We start from the raw sequence: 17387 nt of genomic DNA, 5'->3' as shown, positions 1-17387 counted from the left end.
GGGAGAAACGTCAAAAGAAAAAAATTTTAGGATTGAAACAAGGGGATTAAGTGTGTCTAGGGACTCAGGACAACCAGGCCTGCCATCCACTGTCCCTTTCTCTGTTAGCCTTACGACATTATAGTAAGCTGATAGGCGAAATCAAAAATATACCTTAAACAAGAGATCACTCTGAAAGGAGTAAGGCAGTTTCTCAAAAAATTAAAAATAGAATTGCCTTTTGATCCAACAATACTACTTCTTGGTATATACCCAAAAGAATGAAAAGGAGAGTCTCAAAGAGTTATTTGTATGTTCACGTTCATGGCATTATTCACAATAGTCAAAAAGTAGAAGCAACTCGAGTGTCCGGAGAGGGATGAACCAACAAGCAAAATGTGGCATGGCCACACAGCAGGATGCTATTCCTCCTTAAAAGGAAAGGAATTTTTGACACATGCTACACATGGATGAACCTTGAAAACTTTATGCAAAGTGAAACAAGCCAGTCACAGGACCCAACCAAAACATTAGACTGTAGATGTAATAGAAGCCTGCAACTTCTTACCTACCGAGAAAGTATGCAAGAACTGCTAACTCATGCCCCCATGTCTAAGTACTGCATGATTCTGCTTATATGGCACCTACAGTTGTCAAATCCATAGAGACAATAACTGGAATAGTGGTTGCCTGGGGCTGGGCGGGGAGGAGTGGAGTGTGTTCGTGATGGGTAAAGGGTTTCAGCTGGGAAAGTTGACAAAGTTCTGGAAAGGACCGTAGTGACGGCTGTGCCACAATGTGAAAGGTACTTAATACCACTAAACTGCATATTTTTGAAAAATGTAACTCTTTAAAATGGTTAAAATGCTATATATGATGTTACGTATATTTTACCAATATTAAAAATAGAGTATAAAAAATAAAAGGACCCATCCTGAAGTACTAAGAACTAGGAGCCTTTAGATGCATAAAACCCCTAACCAGGAAAGATACGTCCTCTTCATGATATTATTTTTTCACAGCTCCTGCGAGTCTGAGACTCTGGAAGGACGAAATCAAGTAGCTGCTCCAGCAGCCTGGAAGGACTGCCCAGTATCTCCGCCCAGGGACTCCTGGTGCGCCAACCCCCTGAGGGCTTCAACGTAACCGACCCAGGAACCGCCCGCCTAGCTGACTGCCCCTCAGAAAGCCCCACGCCCACTCAAGGACCCGCGGCGCAGCGACCCGTGGGAGCCGCTTTCAATGCCGAGGTGCGCTGCACGTTCTTCCAATCAAAGGGTCCCAAGGTCAGGCTCTCAGGGCCAGAGCCAACCGCAAAGAGCCTATTGCCTGTTGTCCCGCCCTCCCGTGCTTCCGATTAGCGAGTTTCAAACCCGCAGGAGCCAATGAGAACGCGCGGACGCGCGGCGCGTAGTTCTTGGCTCCCGGCGCGGCGTTTGAAGAAAAACTGTCACTGAAGAGTCATGGTGGGGCCTGGGTCTGCCGCCGCTGCTGCAGTCGGTGAGTACGACCGCGAACGAGCCCCGTTATTCGCAGGCGTTGGAGCACGGCCGGTGAGTAGGAGGTCACCGTGCCCGTCCGCCCGCCTGCCTCAGCCTACCCCGGGGCGTTTTCCATCCTGGGAGTGCGGTCGCGAGCCCCGACCCCGGCCCCCAAGGAGACGTCTGGGCTTGGGGCGGCGGAGGCTGTGCGCAGGCCAGATGCCTCACGGGCGTCTTCCCAGAAAGCCCTCCGGCAGCCCCGCAAAGAGATGTCACTGTCACCACGTTCTAGATGAAACTGAGGCCCCTTGCTCGGGCTTTCACCACCAGTGGGAAGCAGCGCGCGGCTTTGATCTACTTTTGGCTCCAGGTAGAGCCGGGCGTGGTCTTGATATGACAAGAGACAGGGACTGGCCCGAACCCGGGTCTCCTGCCTCTGACGGAGCTCTCCACACCTCCCAGCCTGCTGTGGCTAGAAGTCGATTGGTTAAATCTGCACCCAGGGCTAAGGCTCCTGCGTTCCCTGATCTCTTAGATGTGCTTGGAGCCCTTTCCTACCTTTCAAAACTCCTGCTCAGATACCACCTTCTTCAAAAAACGCACGTTGTTTTGTTTCATCCTTTATTCCTGCTGATGCCTACGAGGTCCTGGGCACAGACTTAGGCACTTTACATAACAAGCTTTAAAGATGGGCATTTCTGTCCGCTTTATAGGCTCAGCAGCAACAAAGTTTGCTAATTTGCCAGAAGTTGCAGAAGTGGGACTCCAACCCCCTATGTCAGCCCCTGCGCTCTACACTGCCTGGCAAACTGTCTGTAAGGATACATGAGCATCGGAGAGCAAAACAGGGCAATTCCGTCCAGAAGAGGTTAAGAGTCGTTTGGCGCCCCTGTCGTCGTCTTGTTTTTTGTTTTTTGTTTTTTGTTTTTCCTTCACATCATTATTTAATTTTAACCTTTTCCAGCCACCTGCTCCCCTCACTCATGCCCCACCTCTGAACTCCCATTCTTCTTTATCCTCTTTATGGCCCTTAGATATTACCTTATATTGTAATTATTGCTGCGTTTATTTTATCTCCACTACTAGTTTGAAACTTCTCGAAGGCAGAAATCATTGACTTGCCATCCCCTCACAAACGGCTTGCATAGAAAGTCACCATAGTATAGGTGTCTGCCATGAGCAGTCAACCTGGCATATTTTATCCTTAGTACCAACAAAGGAAGCCATATAAGGGTTTGTGGGTAAAAATCATCATTCCTGTCAAAAAACAAAAGAACGTAAGACCAGGCCTGGCTCACCAGCTCAGGTGGGCCAGTAATGGAATTTCTTCAAAGCATAGAATGTTGTAGCTGAGAACAGTGGCTGTGAGCTCTAGGGTTAGATAAGACTGTTTTCAAGTCCTGGAATCGCCACATATTAACTGGATAACTTTGGGCATGACATTTACCCTCTCTGAATTTCAGACTGCAAAAACTCATTGGCTTTTTTGTGGATTGAAAGAAGTAATGTAAATTTAGCCTGAGTGCTTTGGCTCATGCCTGTAATCCCAGCACTTTGGGAGGCCAAGACAGGAGGATCACTTGAGCTCAGGAATTTGAGACCAGCCCTGGCGACATAGTAAGATCCTCCTGTCTCCACACACACAAAAGTTTTTTTTCAATTATCCAGCATAGTAGGACACACCTGTAGTCCCAGCTACTCAGGAGACTGAGGTGGGAGGATTGCTAGAACCTGCAAGATCAAGGCAACAGTGAGCCGTGGTTGTGACACCGCACTCCAGCCTCAGTGACGGAGGGAGACCCTGTCTCAAAAAAAGTAGTAAGTTTAAAGAGCTTAGTGTAGGCCTGGCATATAAATGATATTGTCAATGTTGGCATTAACTTGAGGGCAAATATATAGGACTAGGGATTTTATAACATTATGTTGCAAAGCCAAAATCACTAGAGAAAAGCGTCATCTTTTTTTTTTTCTATATGCTTTCAATTCATAGAACTCTTTTTTTAATTTAAAAAAAGAATGAAAAATAAGATAAACGAATAAAGAAGAAGAAGAAAGAGAGGAAAAGGGAGAGAGAATGGGGGTGTTGCTTTATCGCCCAGGCTAGAATGCAGTCTAAAAATGGGTATGCCTATAATTGCTTAATAATGAAGACGTGAAAAAAAAATGAGGGAAGAAAATAACAAACAAGCAGCCAACCAATATTTCATTTAAACCTGTAAGTAGGTATGATGTGGTACTGATAAGAGTGTATATTTTGTGTATTTAAAGGGGAGAGTTCTATAAATGTCAATTAAGTTTACTTGTTCCAGATCTGAGTTCAAGTTCTGGATATTGCTGTTAATTTTCTATCTCATTGATCTGTCTAATGTTAATGTTGAAGTCTCCCACTATTATTGTCTGGGAGTCTAAGTCTCTTTATAAGTCTTATACATCTGGGTATTCATGTATTGGGTGCGTATATATTTAGGATCTTTAGCTCTTCTTGTTGCATTGATCCTTTTATCATTATGTAATGTCCTTTGCTTCTTTTGATCTTTGTTGCTTTAAAGACTATTTTATCAGAGGCAAAAATCGCAACTCCTGCTTTTTGTTTATTTATTTATTTTTGCTCTCCATTTGGTTGGTAAATCTTTCTCCATCCCTTTGTTTTGAGTCTTTGTGTATCCTTGCATGTGAGATGGGTCTGGATGCAGCACACTGATGGGTTTTGGCTTTTTATCCAATTTGCCTGTCTGTGTCTTTGGATTGGGGGATATAGTCGATTTAAATTTAGAATTAATAATAATATATGTGAGTTTAATACTGCCATTTAATGTTAGCTGGCTGTTTTGCCCATTAGTTGATGTAAATTCTTCATTATGTTGATGCTCTTTACTTTTTGATATTTTTTAGAAAGGCTGATACTGGTTGTTTCTTTCTATGTGTAATGGTTCTTTCAGAAGCTCTTGTAAAGCAGGCCTGGTGGTGATGAAATCTCTGAGTGCTTGCTTGTTCACAAAAGATTTTATTTTTCCTTCACTTATGAAGCTTAGTTTGGCTGGATATGAAATTCTAGGTTGATAGTTCTTTTCTTTAAGGATGTTGAATATTGGCCCCCACTCTCTTCTGGCTTGCAGGGTTTCTGCTGAGAGATCTGCTGCGAGTCTGATAGGCTTCCCTTTGTGGGTAACCTGACCTTTCTATCTGGCTACCCTTAGTATTTTCTCCTTCATTTCAACCCTGGTGAATCTGACGATTATGTTCCTTGAGGTTAGTCTTCTTGAGGAATATCTTTGTGGTGTTCTCTGTATTACCTGGAGTTGAATATTGTCCTGCCTTGCTAGGTTGGGAAAATTTTCCTGAATTATGTACTGAAGCGTATTTTCCAGCTTGGATTCATTCTCTTCATCACATTCAGGTACACCTATCAAATGTAGATTAGGTCTTTCCACATAGTCCCATATATCTTGGAGACTTTGCTCGTTCCTTTTTATCCTTTTTTCTCTAATCTTGTCTTCTCGTTTTATTTCATTAAGTTGGTTTTCAACCTCTGATATCCTTTCTGCTGCTTGATCAATTCGGCTGTTAAAACTTGTGCATGCGGCCGGGCATGGTGGCTCAAGCCTGTAATCCCAGCACTTTGGGAGGCCGAGGCGGGTGGATCACGAGGTCAAGAGATCGAGACCATCCTGGTCAACATGGTGAAACCCCGTCTCTACTAAAAATACAAAAAATTAGTTGGGCGTGGTGGCGCGTGCCTGTAATCCCAGCTACTCAGGAGGCTGAGGCAGGAGAATTGCCTGAACCCAGGAGGCGGAGGTTGCGGTGAGCCGAGATCGTGCCATTGCACTCCAGCCTGGGTAACAAGAGCGAAACTCCATCTCAAAAAAAAAAAAAAAAAAAAAAAAACTTGTGCATGCTTCGCGAAGTTCTTGTTCTCGTGTTGTTTTTTTCAGCTCCATCAATTCACTTATATTCCTCTCTAAATTGTGTATTCTTGTTAACATTTCGTCAAACCTTTTTTCAAAGTTCTTAGTTTCTTTGCATTGGGTTAGAACAAGTTCTTTCAACTCACATAAGTTTCTTATTCACCTTTTGAAGCCTGCTTCTGTTAATGGAACACACTCGTTCTCCATCAGGCCTGTTCCATTGCTGATGAGGAACTATGATCCCCCGTAGAGGGAGAGGTGTTCTGATTTTGGGTATTCTCAGCCTTTTTAGGCTGGTTTCTTCCCTTTGTTGTAGATTTATCCATCTGTGGTCTTTATAATTACCGCCTTTGTAATTGGGTTTCTGAGTGGACGTCCAACTTGTTGATTCGCAGTGCCAGAATGTGAGCAACCCACTGCACCGGCTGAAACAGCAGCATTAAAATCGATGGTGCTTTTCTGACTCTGCACCAGGAACCGCCACTCCGAGGAGCCGGCAAAACCGCCTCGCCAGCCACAAGAGTTGTGCTGGCAACCCGTGGGGCTCCTCCACTGGGAATCTCCTGGTGCGTGAGCAACAAGAATTCATCTGAAAGTGTGGCATCCTCTCATTCTCTGCACTTTCACTGGGAGCTACAATCCCGAGCTGCTAGTGATCAGCCATCTTGGATCTCTCTCCCAAGAAAAGTGTCACCTTTTAGAATATTAATGAACTTGTTAAAAATCATGAACTAAAGTTAATGTTGTTTGTTTGCTTGCCTTTGTTGCAGAAGAGCGGCAGAGAAAGCTTCAGGAGTACCTTGCAGCTAAGGGAAAACTGAAGAGCCAAAACACCAAGTGAGTTTATCTGTCCACAGTTATGCAAGTTGTGTTACCTTCTTTGCACTAACAATTTAAAGACTTCTTGAAACATGGCCCTTTTGCTTACAGTCTACTCAGACTGCATTGGGATTCTATGATAATGCAGAAAGAGCATTTCCGTCCAGGCATGACAAAAACCCCTGAGCAGTGTTTAGTCCATTGGCAAAGAGTTAAGCATTGTTATTGTGAAACTCTCCAAAGGAATGAGGGAAGGGTCAGTATTACCTACCATGCTGGAAGCTTTGCCTGTTTCTGCTTTTTTTCTTGGGGAAGTTGATTCTCACGAAGGCAGTTTTTGGTTAAGGACTAGAATGACCATCATTCTGGCATTTCTTGCTAAGGCAGGAGAGCCAGTTACAATCAATCTTCCATCGCAGAGTGATATCCACCAGCCTAATGGTGCTCTTGGGTCATTCTCTTAGCATTTACTGTTGAGGTAGACAGAATATGACCACTTCTTTTTTTTTTTTTTTTTTTTGAGACGGAATCTCTCTCTGTCGTCAGACTGTAGTGCACTGGTGCAATCTTGGCTCACTGCCACCTCTGCCTCCTGGATTCAAGTGATTCTCCTGCCTCAGCCTTCCAAGTAGCTGGGACTACAGGTGCATGCTGCCACACCCAGCTAATTTCTGTATTTTTAGTAGAGGCAGGGTTTCACCATGTTGCCCAGGATGGTCTTGATCTCTTGACATTGTGATCCACCCGCCTCGACCTCCCAAAGTGCTGGGATTACAAGTATGAGCCATCATGTCTGGCTCACCACTTCATTTTTACCTTTGAAGATTTTTACCATCTTTGTGGTGTTATTTGTTCTTCTTTCTTACCATTACTTAGTTTTTTTCCCATTTGAGTTGCTAAATGTTTATTTGAAAATTAATTTTTATGAAGTTAGCTTTCACCCTTTATTTTATCTTGGGTAACCTTGACTCTGTTTCCTTGATTAAATAAACCTAGTCCATTTATTCAATAAATATTTACTTACTACCTCTAATATCTCAGTCACTCTTGATGCTAGAGATATGGTGCTTAACAAGACAGACATTCCTTCCCTCCCAGAGCTTGTGTTCTAGATGGGAGAGACAAACATCAAACAAGTCATAATCAAAGTTCTTGTTAGTCTAGCAATTGTTTTTGGTTATTTTTGGTCCATGCAGATTGATTCCTTCTAAATTCTCCTCTGTTTTCCTATCCTTTTTTTGCATTTCCGAACTCACTAGCTAGATTTCATGTGTGTCGTAGTTTTTTCTTATATCATGTTTCCCTTGTGAAAATTAGAAAAGATAGTACTTAAAGATACTTAAAACAAGGAAATTTTTTTTTTACAGACAGGATTTCTCCATGTTGGTTAGGGTGGTCTCAAACTCCCAACCTCAGGTGATCTGCCTGGCTTAGCCTCCCAAAGTGCTGGGATTACAGGCATGAGCCACTGTGCCCAGCTCCTAAAACAAGTAAATGTTTTAAAGAAGCAGTTAATGATTTTATTTGGCATTGTCTCTTCAGTGTCTGGCAATTGCAGTGCTCCAGGAATGTTTGAATGAGTAAGACTATACACACATGAAGGAAACACATGTATCTCATTGATATTGTGAGAATGCTAGATTTATGCATAGAATGTCTCTGTAAGGATCACAAGCAAAAGAAAAGAATAGGAGCAGTTGGTGGTCTCCAAGAGGGAGGATACAGGACTAAAGAAATGATGATAAGGAGACTTTATTGAATATAATTTTTAATTATTTTGCCATTACAGAAATTCTAATTTAAAATTCTAATCATAATTTTTAATCACTATACTTCCCAAGCTTAGCTTGAGATCCCTCTGTGCTGAGGATTAATGTTAATTTGTCTTTTATAGGCCTTATCTAAAATCCAAGAATAATTGCCCGAATCCACCACCTTCTAAATCTGTAAGTAGAAATTAGTCTTTCTAGAAATATGCATTTGTAAGTATGATTAGTAATAAGAATAATAAAGATGTTAGCAATCTAAAGAACATGTATTTCAAAGATATTTCTTATGGATACAAAAACAGTTTGGTTTAATAAGAGACAATCATTTTTTGAAAAGTACAACATACTGTAGTTTAGTTTTATTAACCAAAAAAAAAAAAAGCCTCATGTGAACTATGGTCCTCTTGATAACTAACATTGAATCCTTACTATGTGCCTGATACTTTTCTGACTTGCATTATCTCATTGAGTCCTGACAATCGTATGAGGCTACTATTAATAGCCCCACTTTACAGATGAGCAAACTAAGTCACAGAAAGTTTAAATAGGTCACATAGCTATTAAGTGGCAAAGCTGAGAGCCTGTGATCTTAACCACTTTGGTATGCTGCCATGAAGTTAAATAGCTCAGTAGTCATTTAAAGGGAACATTTGTGTTGAACCTTTCAAGCCACTTAACAAGTATATGCTTCCTAATCAATTTAACTACATTAGATAGAATGGTAAAAGATTCTTAAAGTTTAAATGGAAGAAATTAGCCCTCCGAAAGAGGCACAGATTCTTCATCTGCAATAAAAAAATCTCACCTTTAGTTTTTAAAAGCATAGTTTATATCTGTGTTCTGAAACGTAACTCAGATAGTGCTTCCTGAAGTGAAACATTCTCATTGGTGAGACTTTTAATAAGTTTTAATGATTCATTCACCAAATTACTTCAATCATATTTTAGTCATATGCATATGCATATATAGACATATATATGTTGTGTATATGCATGACATCATTAGACAATGCGAAGGATACCAAAATGTATACAAGGCAAAATTTATGCACAATACTTTATGTTTGGGAAGCACTGGGTTACACTTTTACTTTATGCAAATTGAACCAGTATAGCATGCAAGTCTTAAGGAAAAATCTGCTGGAAAGGGCCGCATTCAGAATTTCGGGAGACTTCTCTGGAATTTGACAATACTGACTTCGGTATATCAACTCTTAAATGAGGATGATACCTACCTTATCTGCTTTACATAATTGTAAAAATAGAAAATGAAGTGAGGAAGGGAATTACAGAATTTAGGAGAAACTAAAAGCAGTATGTAAATAATAGTCACCATTACAGTTGTATAATGCTTGACAATTTATATTTGATATATACTTTTGATACATGACAATAACACCAGACACTTTATATACACTACCTCACTCAGAACAACCATGTAAGGAAGTTGGCCATATGCTTTAGTATCCAAACCAGGACACTTTTGAAAGTAAAAAGCATTGCTCTTTAACCAACAGGCATAAATCAAAACTATCTTGTGAAAACCAGGATATATGGCATTCTTCCTAGATAATAGGCACTATTATTATTAATTTTGCTGTGAATCTAAACCTGCTCTAAAAAAAGTTAATTTTAAAAAGTAGTGAAGTACTGATACATGCTACAACAAGGGTAAATCTTGAAAATACTATGCTAAGTGAAAGAAGCCAGACAGAAAAGGCCACATATTACATGATTCCATTTATGTGACACATAAAATAGGCAAATCTGTGGACGCGCAGAGACAAAAAGTAGACTAACGGTTGCCAAGGACTGCAGGGAGCAGAAAATGGGGAGTGACTGCCAACAAGTAAACCAACTTTCTTTCTAGAGTGATGAATATGTTCTGGAATTAGACAGTGGTGATTGCTGTATAATAGTGTGACTATACTAAAACCTACAGAATTTTACACTTATTAAAATGTGAATTTTATGGTTTGTGGATATCATTGTTTTTAATATACAACAAAGAGCAACTAAAAAATAACACACATTTGCATGCCAACATCCCTCCACCTTTTCAGTAAGCAGTGATGGAGAGATCTGAGGTGTGTATAAATGTGGGTACTCAAAGATTAATCCAGATATAGCCACTGTGGCTATACCATCCATCTCTGTGCCTCCCACTCCCAACTTCCCCCATTTCATCCCTAACAACACCACACACACTGCTATCATCCAGAATAAACATCTCTTTGCCCATTATGCCAAATGGTTCTGGTTAGACATGCTTTACATACTTGTCAAGTTTATATAGTGATTCTTCACAATATTGTCAAATCAAAAATAGAGTGGTAACTCTAGCATTCCCTTATCTTACCCTGGAAACATATTCCATAAATCTCTGAAATTCTTTCTGAGTAATTGCTTTCCTGGTAGATGTTCAGGAATTCATAGCGGCTTGCCCATTTACTTACCATGTGAATTTTAAACTCCCTTCCTTAGTTTTTAGAGTTCTCTGCAATCTAATCCTACCTTTCTTATCCAAACTTAAATCACATGACTAAACATTTGTTTATTATTAACATAGACTCTAAACTTAAAACCCCATCCTGGTTGACTTTACAAATATGACTAATGGATGTTAGATGTTTATTGAGAGCCATGGCAGCATGTCTCAGGCCTCACATCATCTGCCATCTATCTTCTTGTCACTGATCTCCAGGGACAGAGGTTCTTGAGTGATACCATGATGTTTACAAAGGCATTGGTTTGAAAAACATACATAGTGTGTCTAAAGTTCTAGGAGAGATTTGTTGGGAGGTAACCTAAGTTCATTATGTATGTGTTTTTCCAGGGTCCTTTGGAGGGCACTTGGGATATAATAGGCATCCAACAACTACTGTTTGATTGAGGCAAATTTATTTTTGAAACAGCAATTTTTGTATATTCACTGCATCTCTGCTTAATTCTGTCAAGCTAAAAGATTCTAATGTATTTCTGATAGGAACTCAAGTTATAGAAACTACCTATTAGGATAGGTGCGGTGGCTCATGCCTGTTATCCCAGCACTTTAGGAGGCCAAGGTGAGTGGATCACTTGAGGACACGAGTTCAAGACCAACCTGGCCAATGTGGTAAAACCCCATCTTTACTAAAAATACAAAAAATTAGCTGGGTGTGGTCATGTGCGCCTGTAGTCCCAACTACTTGCGAGGCTGAGGTAGGAGAATTGCTTCAACCCAGGAGGGCAGAGGTTGCAGTGAGCCAAGATTGCATCACTGCATACCAGCCTGGGTGACAGAGCGAGAACCTGTCTCAAAAAAACAAAACAAACAAACAAAACCCTATCTATTAGTCTTTCTTTACTTTCTCAGGATTCAACTTTCTTAGATGAAATTCTAAAAATGATTAAAACTTTTAGCATGTGTTAAACACAGTAATTTTTAAAACAATAAGATATTGTTAAGAATTTTTTAATATATGTTTTGTCTTTTCAGACTATTAGACCCAAAAATGATGTTACCGACCATGCTGTTTTGCCTGTCAAACCTAAAAGGTCCATCAGCATTAAACTCCAGCCCAGACCACCTAATATTACAGGGTCCCAGAAGCCGAAGTTGGAGCCACCAAAACTTCTGGACAAAAGGCTGACTTCAGAATGTGTGTCTTCTAACCCATACTCCAAGCCTTCTAGCAAGAGTTTTCAACAGCGTGGAGCTAGATCATCCACAACAGAACTGTCAAGAAAACTTGTGGGGTCACTTAATATAGAACAATTGAAAACTACAAAGCTGCAGGTAACAGATCAAGGAAATGCTAAATGTACAGACTCTATGAATAATACCCATGTTGAAAACGAATCTTTGGATAACTTTCTAAAAGGAACAAACAAAGAGAACCTGCCCCAGACTTTATCAGAACCTGACAGGAAGCCAGATCCTAAATTATGTACCACAAGTAAGCCAAAGATTGACTCTTATAATCAAAACAAGAACAGTTTAGCTCCTAAACCAGCCTTGGGCAAAAGTTCAGTTAATAGTGCTGTTCTGAAAGACAGAGTTAATAAACAGTTTGTTAGAGAAACACAAAGCAGGACTCTCTCAGTAAAATCACAGCAACTCTCTAGAAGAGCAGATCTTTCAAGACCAGGAGTAAAATCTTCAAGGACGGTTCCCTCTCACTTTATTCAGACCCTTAATAAGGTTCAGCCATCAAAGAAACCAGTGGTCAAGAACATCAAAGATACAAAGGTGAATAGGGGTAAATATGAAGGAACAAATGAAACTAAGTTACGGTCATACCCCGTTATTGAACAGAGAATGAAACATACCAAACCCAGAACATACCCCAATTTGCTTCAGGGTGAATATAACAACACACATCCAAACATCAAACAAGATCAGAAGTCCACCCAACCTTCTTGTATACCTCAGACATCATGTATACTGCAAAAATCGAAAGTCATAAGCCAGAGGCCTAAGTGGACAGTTGGCAGATTTAATTCAGCTATTCCAAGCACCCCTAGCATAAGAGCAAATGGAACCAGTGGTATTAAACGTAATAATAATGACTTTCAACAAACAGCACAGACTTTGGACTCCAAGTTGAAAAAGGCTATTCCCCAGAACCGTTTTCTGAACAAAACAGCTCCCAAAATTCAAGCTGGTGTCACAACCATAAATGGGACCCAAACAAACCCAAATATTAAAAAGAAGGCAACAGCAGAGGATCGCAGGTACTTTGCTTTAATTCCAAGCTTTTGCAACTTAAGATGATTAGGCAAATTGACCATCAAGAAGACTTGGTCAGGAAGTAGGCCATAAATAATGGCTCCTAAGTAATTTTTAACTACAGTCTGAAAAAAGATTTGATGCAAATATAACAAATATTAAGACTTGACAGGGCTAGGTGATACATACATATATTATAAATTATTTTCTGTAATTGTATGCTTAAAATAGTTTTTGGGTTTTTTTTAAGAAATTGAAACATAGAATGGATGAGTAAGAAGTAGGGGTTGCAAGGCCGGGCGCGGTGGCTCACACCTGTAATCCCAGCACTTTGGGAGGCTGAGGCAGGTGGATCACGAGGTCAAGAGATCGAGACCATCCTGGTCAACATGGTGAAACCCCGTCTCTACTAAAAATACAAAAAATTAGCTGGGCATGGTGCACGTGCCTGTAATCCCAGCTACTCAGGAGGCTGAGGCAGGAGAATTGCCTGAACCCAGGAGGCGGAGATTTCGGTGAGCCGAGATGGCACCATTGCACTCCAGCTTGGGTAACAAGAGCGAAACTCTGTCTCAAAAAAAAAAAAAAAAATTTAAAAAAGAAGTAGGGGTTGCAGATGTAGACACTCGTTCAAGAAGTGCCCTGCAAAAAAAAAAAAAAAAAAAAAAAAAAGAAGTGCCCTGCTAGACTGGACAGCAATAGAACAGTTAAGTGAGTTCACATAGCTAGGAAGTTAGAAAATGGTAGTCTCTTGTCAGACAAACCAATAGCTAAGTTCAGAAAAGTTATCAGGGAAGAACTGGGAACTTCCATGAGTCTGAGTGGGCCAAGTTTTGGCAAGTAAGCTCAAACAGAGAGGAGTAGTCAATTCAAATACAGAGTTCAGATGGTAGAAATCCAGATGTCGGGTAGGTTATTATTAAAATGCAGTGATTGAAACTGAGCCAATGGATTCTGTACACTTTCTACCCAGGACCAGATATAGTCTCATAACGTGGTTGAGCCTCCCAGAAGAAGCACCTGCTTGAAGTAGAAAATAAGGACATTTCTGACAAGAGTGAAGGGAGCATGTAAAATTAGATGGTTGCTAAAAGGTGTAGCAGGGTGAAGCAATGTACAGCTTGGTATAGCCCTGAACAACACCAACAAGCTCTCTGCCTTCCTGAAGAGACAGTAAGTAAACAACTTCAAGGTGATATATCAAGAGAGTAGGGCTGGAATGGCTGCTTTAGATAGAAGGGTCAGTACATAGAAGAACAGCAACATCTGAGCTGAGACCTAAGGCTGAGAAAGGCTGGTGGCAAGAAGGACAATCCTGAGCAGAAAGAAAAGTAACTGCAGAGACCTTGAGGTTGTGAATAAGGAAGTCAGGGTCCCAGCCCTAGAGCTCACAGTCTAGGTCAGACAACAGAGGATTGGTCATAAGATTGTGTTGCATGTTGAACATGTTTGATTACAGAAGGGGAGTCTGGAGAGGGAGAGATTCACTCATTCATTCTGCACGTGTCTCTTCAGCACCTGCAATGTGCCAGGTGCTAGGAGACACAGTGACGAGCACACAGTTAGTCTTCACCCTTCTGGAGTTTACTGTTTGGTGTATATGTGGAAAGTACTAGAGAAACAAAATTATGGTATTGAGGTCCAAGGAGTAAGTTGCCTTTAGAAAGGGTAAGTTCCCTCTTCATTTATGATTAGAAAGAAGGCTAAGGAGTTAGGAAGAATGCCAGGAACATGAAGGAAGCACATGCCACATGTCTCAACTTCTATCATTAAGAGGGCAGTATTTGGGGCTGAAATAATAAGCATTGCATTGATTTTGCTCTGGAGTCAGAAATGAGAGTTAATAGCATTCATTCATTAAAAACTAGGTTATTGGCATTCTGGAAAAAGCAAAACTATAAAGACAGAAAAACAGATCAGTGATTGCCAGGAGCAAGGGGTTAGGGGTGAGACTGACTACCAAGGAGCATGAGGGAATTATTGAGGGTGTTGCAACTGTCTTATAGCTTGATAATAGCTAGGCTTACATGACTTCATGCATTTGTCAAAATTCAGAATTGCACACTAAAAAAAGATGAATTTTGCTGTGTGTTTTTAAATACCTATGTGTGCTAGGTACTGTGCTGGGAACTGGACTGTTAAGGTTTCTGTTTTCATAGAGCTTACACTCTAGTGGAGGAGACAGAAAACCAACATATTGACTAAATAAGACACAGTAATTACAGGTAATTGCCTCTTCATGGAGGTGTCATTTGAGCAGAGGACTGAAGATGTAAGACCTTAAGGCAGGAATGAGTCTAGATCAAGAAACTTCAGGGATGCAGGGCACAGTGGCTCATGCCTGTAATCCCAGCACTTTGGGAGGCTGAGACGGTCAGATCACTTGAGGTCAGGAGTTCAAAACCAGCCTGGCCAACATGGTGAAACTCTATCTCTACTAATAATAAAATAAAATAAGCCAAGCGTAGTAACACACACCAGTAATCCTAGCTACTCAGGCAACTAAGGCACAAGAATCATTTGAACCCAGGAGGCGGAGGTTGCAGTGACCTGAGATTGTGTCACTTCACTCCAGCCTGGGTAATAGTGAAACTGTCTCAAAAAAAAAAAAAAAAAAAAAAAAAGAAAGAAAGAAACTGCAAGGATACTCGAGCTCCTGGGGCGGCGGGGTGAGTGACAGGGAGACTAGTGTGATGTGAGGTTGGAGAGGTAGGCAGGAACCAGATTACACGGCACCTTTCAGCCATGGAAAATATTTTTAATTTTATTCCAAGAGCCGTGGGAAGTCCTTGGCAGTGATACAGCCTGGGGTGCTATTTACCAAAGTAATAAATACTTGGAACAGATGTGGAGATGAAAATCAAGAGCTTTGTTTGAGACAGTATTAAATTTGAAATGCCTGTCAGACATCAAAAGTTATCAACTAGGCAGTGGTTTTACAAAGTTTGGGGCTCTAGGGAAAGATCTGGGCTGAAATGTACACTTGGAAGTCATTAATATGTAGTTGTAATTTAAAGAAGCTGGAGTGCCTACATCCAAGCACTTGGGGTCTATATGTCTTGGTGCCCCTACCCTCAAAAAGCAATCTATTGCCTGCTTAGAAGCAAGGGTAGAAAATGTGAACAGTGGGAGTCAGCAAGAATGAGGACTTGGCATTACAGAAACCAGCTATTTAAGAGCCCTGAAACTATTGGTCTAGCTTATGAAAGTCATGTCTGATCAAGAGAGGACTAAGGAACTAGGTTAAGTGGGTCACTTCACACACTAAGACCTTATTGAAGGCAGAATGCAGGCTTGATGGGTTTGGATTGAGTGACAGCTTAAGAAATGAAGCACTGAGTCATCTCAAAAATAGAGGGATGTCTTAGGAAAGCAAGTAGCCTACAGTGAAGTGAAAACTTTCGGAGAAAAATAATGAAGAATCACAAATTCTATTTGAAATCTGAATTGCTGGCCACATGTGGTCTTGGAATCTCGGTGTCTGCCTTCTCATGGGTAGGTGCAACCCAGTGGTACCATTATCCATTTGTAATTTTTTTAAATTCCATTCTACTGATTTTGTCTGTAGTTGAAAGTATTTAATTATATTCTATCTATATATATCATATACTTTAGCAGCTTGACTATGTTTTAAAATAAATAAAACCACTCACCCTTTAATTGAATTTTAGGAAACAGCTAGAAGACTGGCAGAAATCTAAGGGAAAAATCTATAAACGGCCTCCTATGGAACTTAAAACAAAAAGAAAAGCAATAAAGGAAATGAATATTTCATTCTGGAAGAGCATTGAAAAAGAAGAGGAAGAAAAGAAAGCACAATTCGAACTGTCCAGTAAAATTAACAACACTCTGACAGAATGTCTGAACCTCATCGAAGGGGTGAGTGAAGAAAATAAGTTCCTCCTGCTTTGGCCCAGACCAGAATCTTAGAACAAATGTTTTTCTTAAATAGAGTATAGGAGAGAGAGCCTTCATCTAAGCAGAACTTTAGCTACTCTTAAATATAGAGTAATAATAATAGCAGTAATAATAAAGACAGGCCCATAAACAGTGACTTTTATATGCCAGGCACTTTTATAAGCAGTTAACTGAGATTATCTTACATAATTATCATAACTGCTGTTATTATGATCACTTTACAAATGAAACTAGGGCACAAAGAAGTTAGAAAAATAATCTAAACAACCTGGCTCCAAAAGGAACTTTGCCTTCTTTGGGTATCAAGTTCTGAAGCGTATACATTTAACATTTGGATATGAAACTGAAGTCAGAAGTCAAGTTTATATGTAAAGTTCAAGTATTCTAAATACTCTGGGTAGCTATAAATAGTACTTAAATTTTATCTTGGATTCTGCAGGTAAGGATAAAATAGATGATAGGCAGAATGTGATCCTTAGGAGAATCCCTGAATAAAAAATATATTTTAAAATGATGGAATAAGCCGGGCGCGGTGGCTCAAGCCTGTAATCCCAGCACTTTGGGAGGCCGAGGCGGGTGGATCACGAGGTCGAGAGATCGAGACCATCCTGGTCAACATGGTGAAACCCCGTCTCTACTAAAAATACAAAAAAATTAGCTGGGCATGGTGGCACGTGCCTGTAATCTCAGCTACTCAGGAGGCTGAGGCAGGAGAATTGCCTGAGCCCAGGAGGCGGAGGTTGCAGTGAGCCGAGATCGCGCCATTGCACTCCAGCCTGGGTAACAAAAGCGAAACTCCGTCT

General features: G+C 40.7%; 1 protein-coding gene across 1 annotated transcript in view; it reads left to right on the top strand.

The window, feature by feature from the left end:
- The first annotated feature begins 1393 nt into the window (after nt 1–1393).
- Nucleotides 1394–17387, top strand: part of CKAP2L (cytoskeleton associated protein 2 like) — a 30322-nt gene continuing 14328 nt past the window's right edge. Inside the window, exons 1-5 of the mRNA XM_039478237.2 lie at nt 1394–1479; nt 6139–6205; nt 8082–8133; nt 11434–12671; nt 16338–16545. Of these exons, the coding sequence (XP_039334171.1) occupies nt 1443–1479; nt 6139–6205; nt 8082–8133; nt 11434–12671; nt 16338–16545 (1602 nt within the window). The 5' untranslated portion in view covers nt 1394–1442. The remainder of the gene's footprint in view (nt 1480–6138; nt 6206–8081; nt 8134–11433; nt 12672–16337; nt 16546–17387) is intronic.

The sequence above is a fragment of the Saimiri boliviensis genome, chromosome 1, assembly GCF_048565385.1.
Source record: "Saimiri boliviensis isolate mSaiBol1 chromosome 1, mSaiBol1.pri, whole genome shotgun sequence".
In the NCBI taxonomy this organism is placed as follows: domain Eukaryota; kingdom Metazoa; phylum Chordata; class Mammalia; order Primates; family Cebidae; genus Saimiri; species Saimiri boliviensis.
Note: the sequence above shows the minus strand (reverse complement) of the source record. Positions and strands in the feature narration are given on the sequence as shown.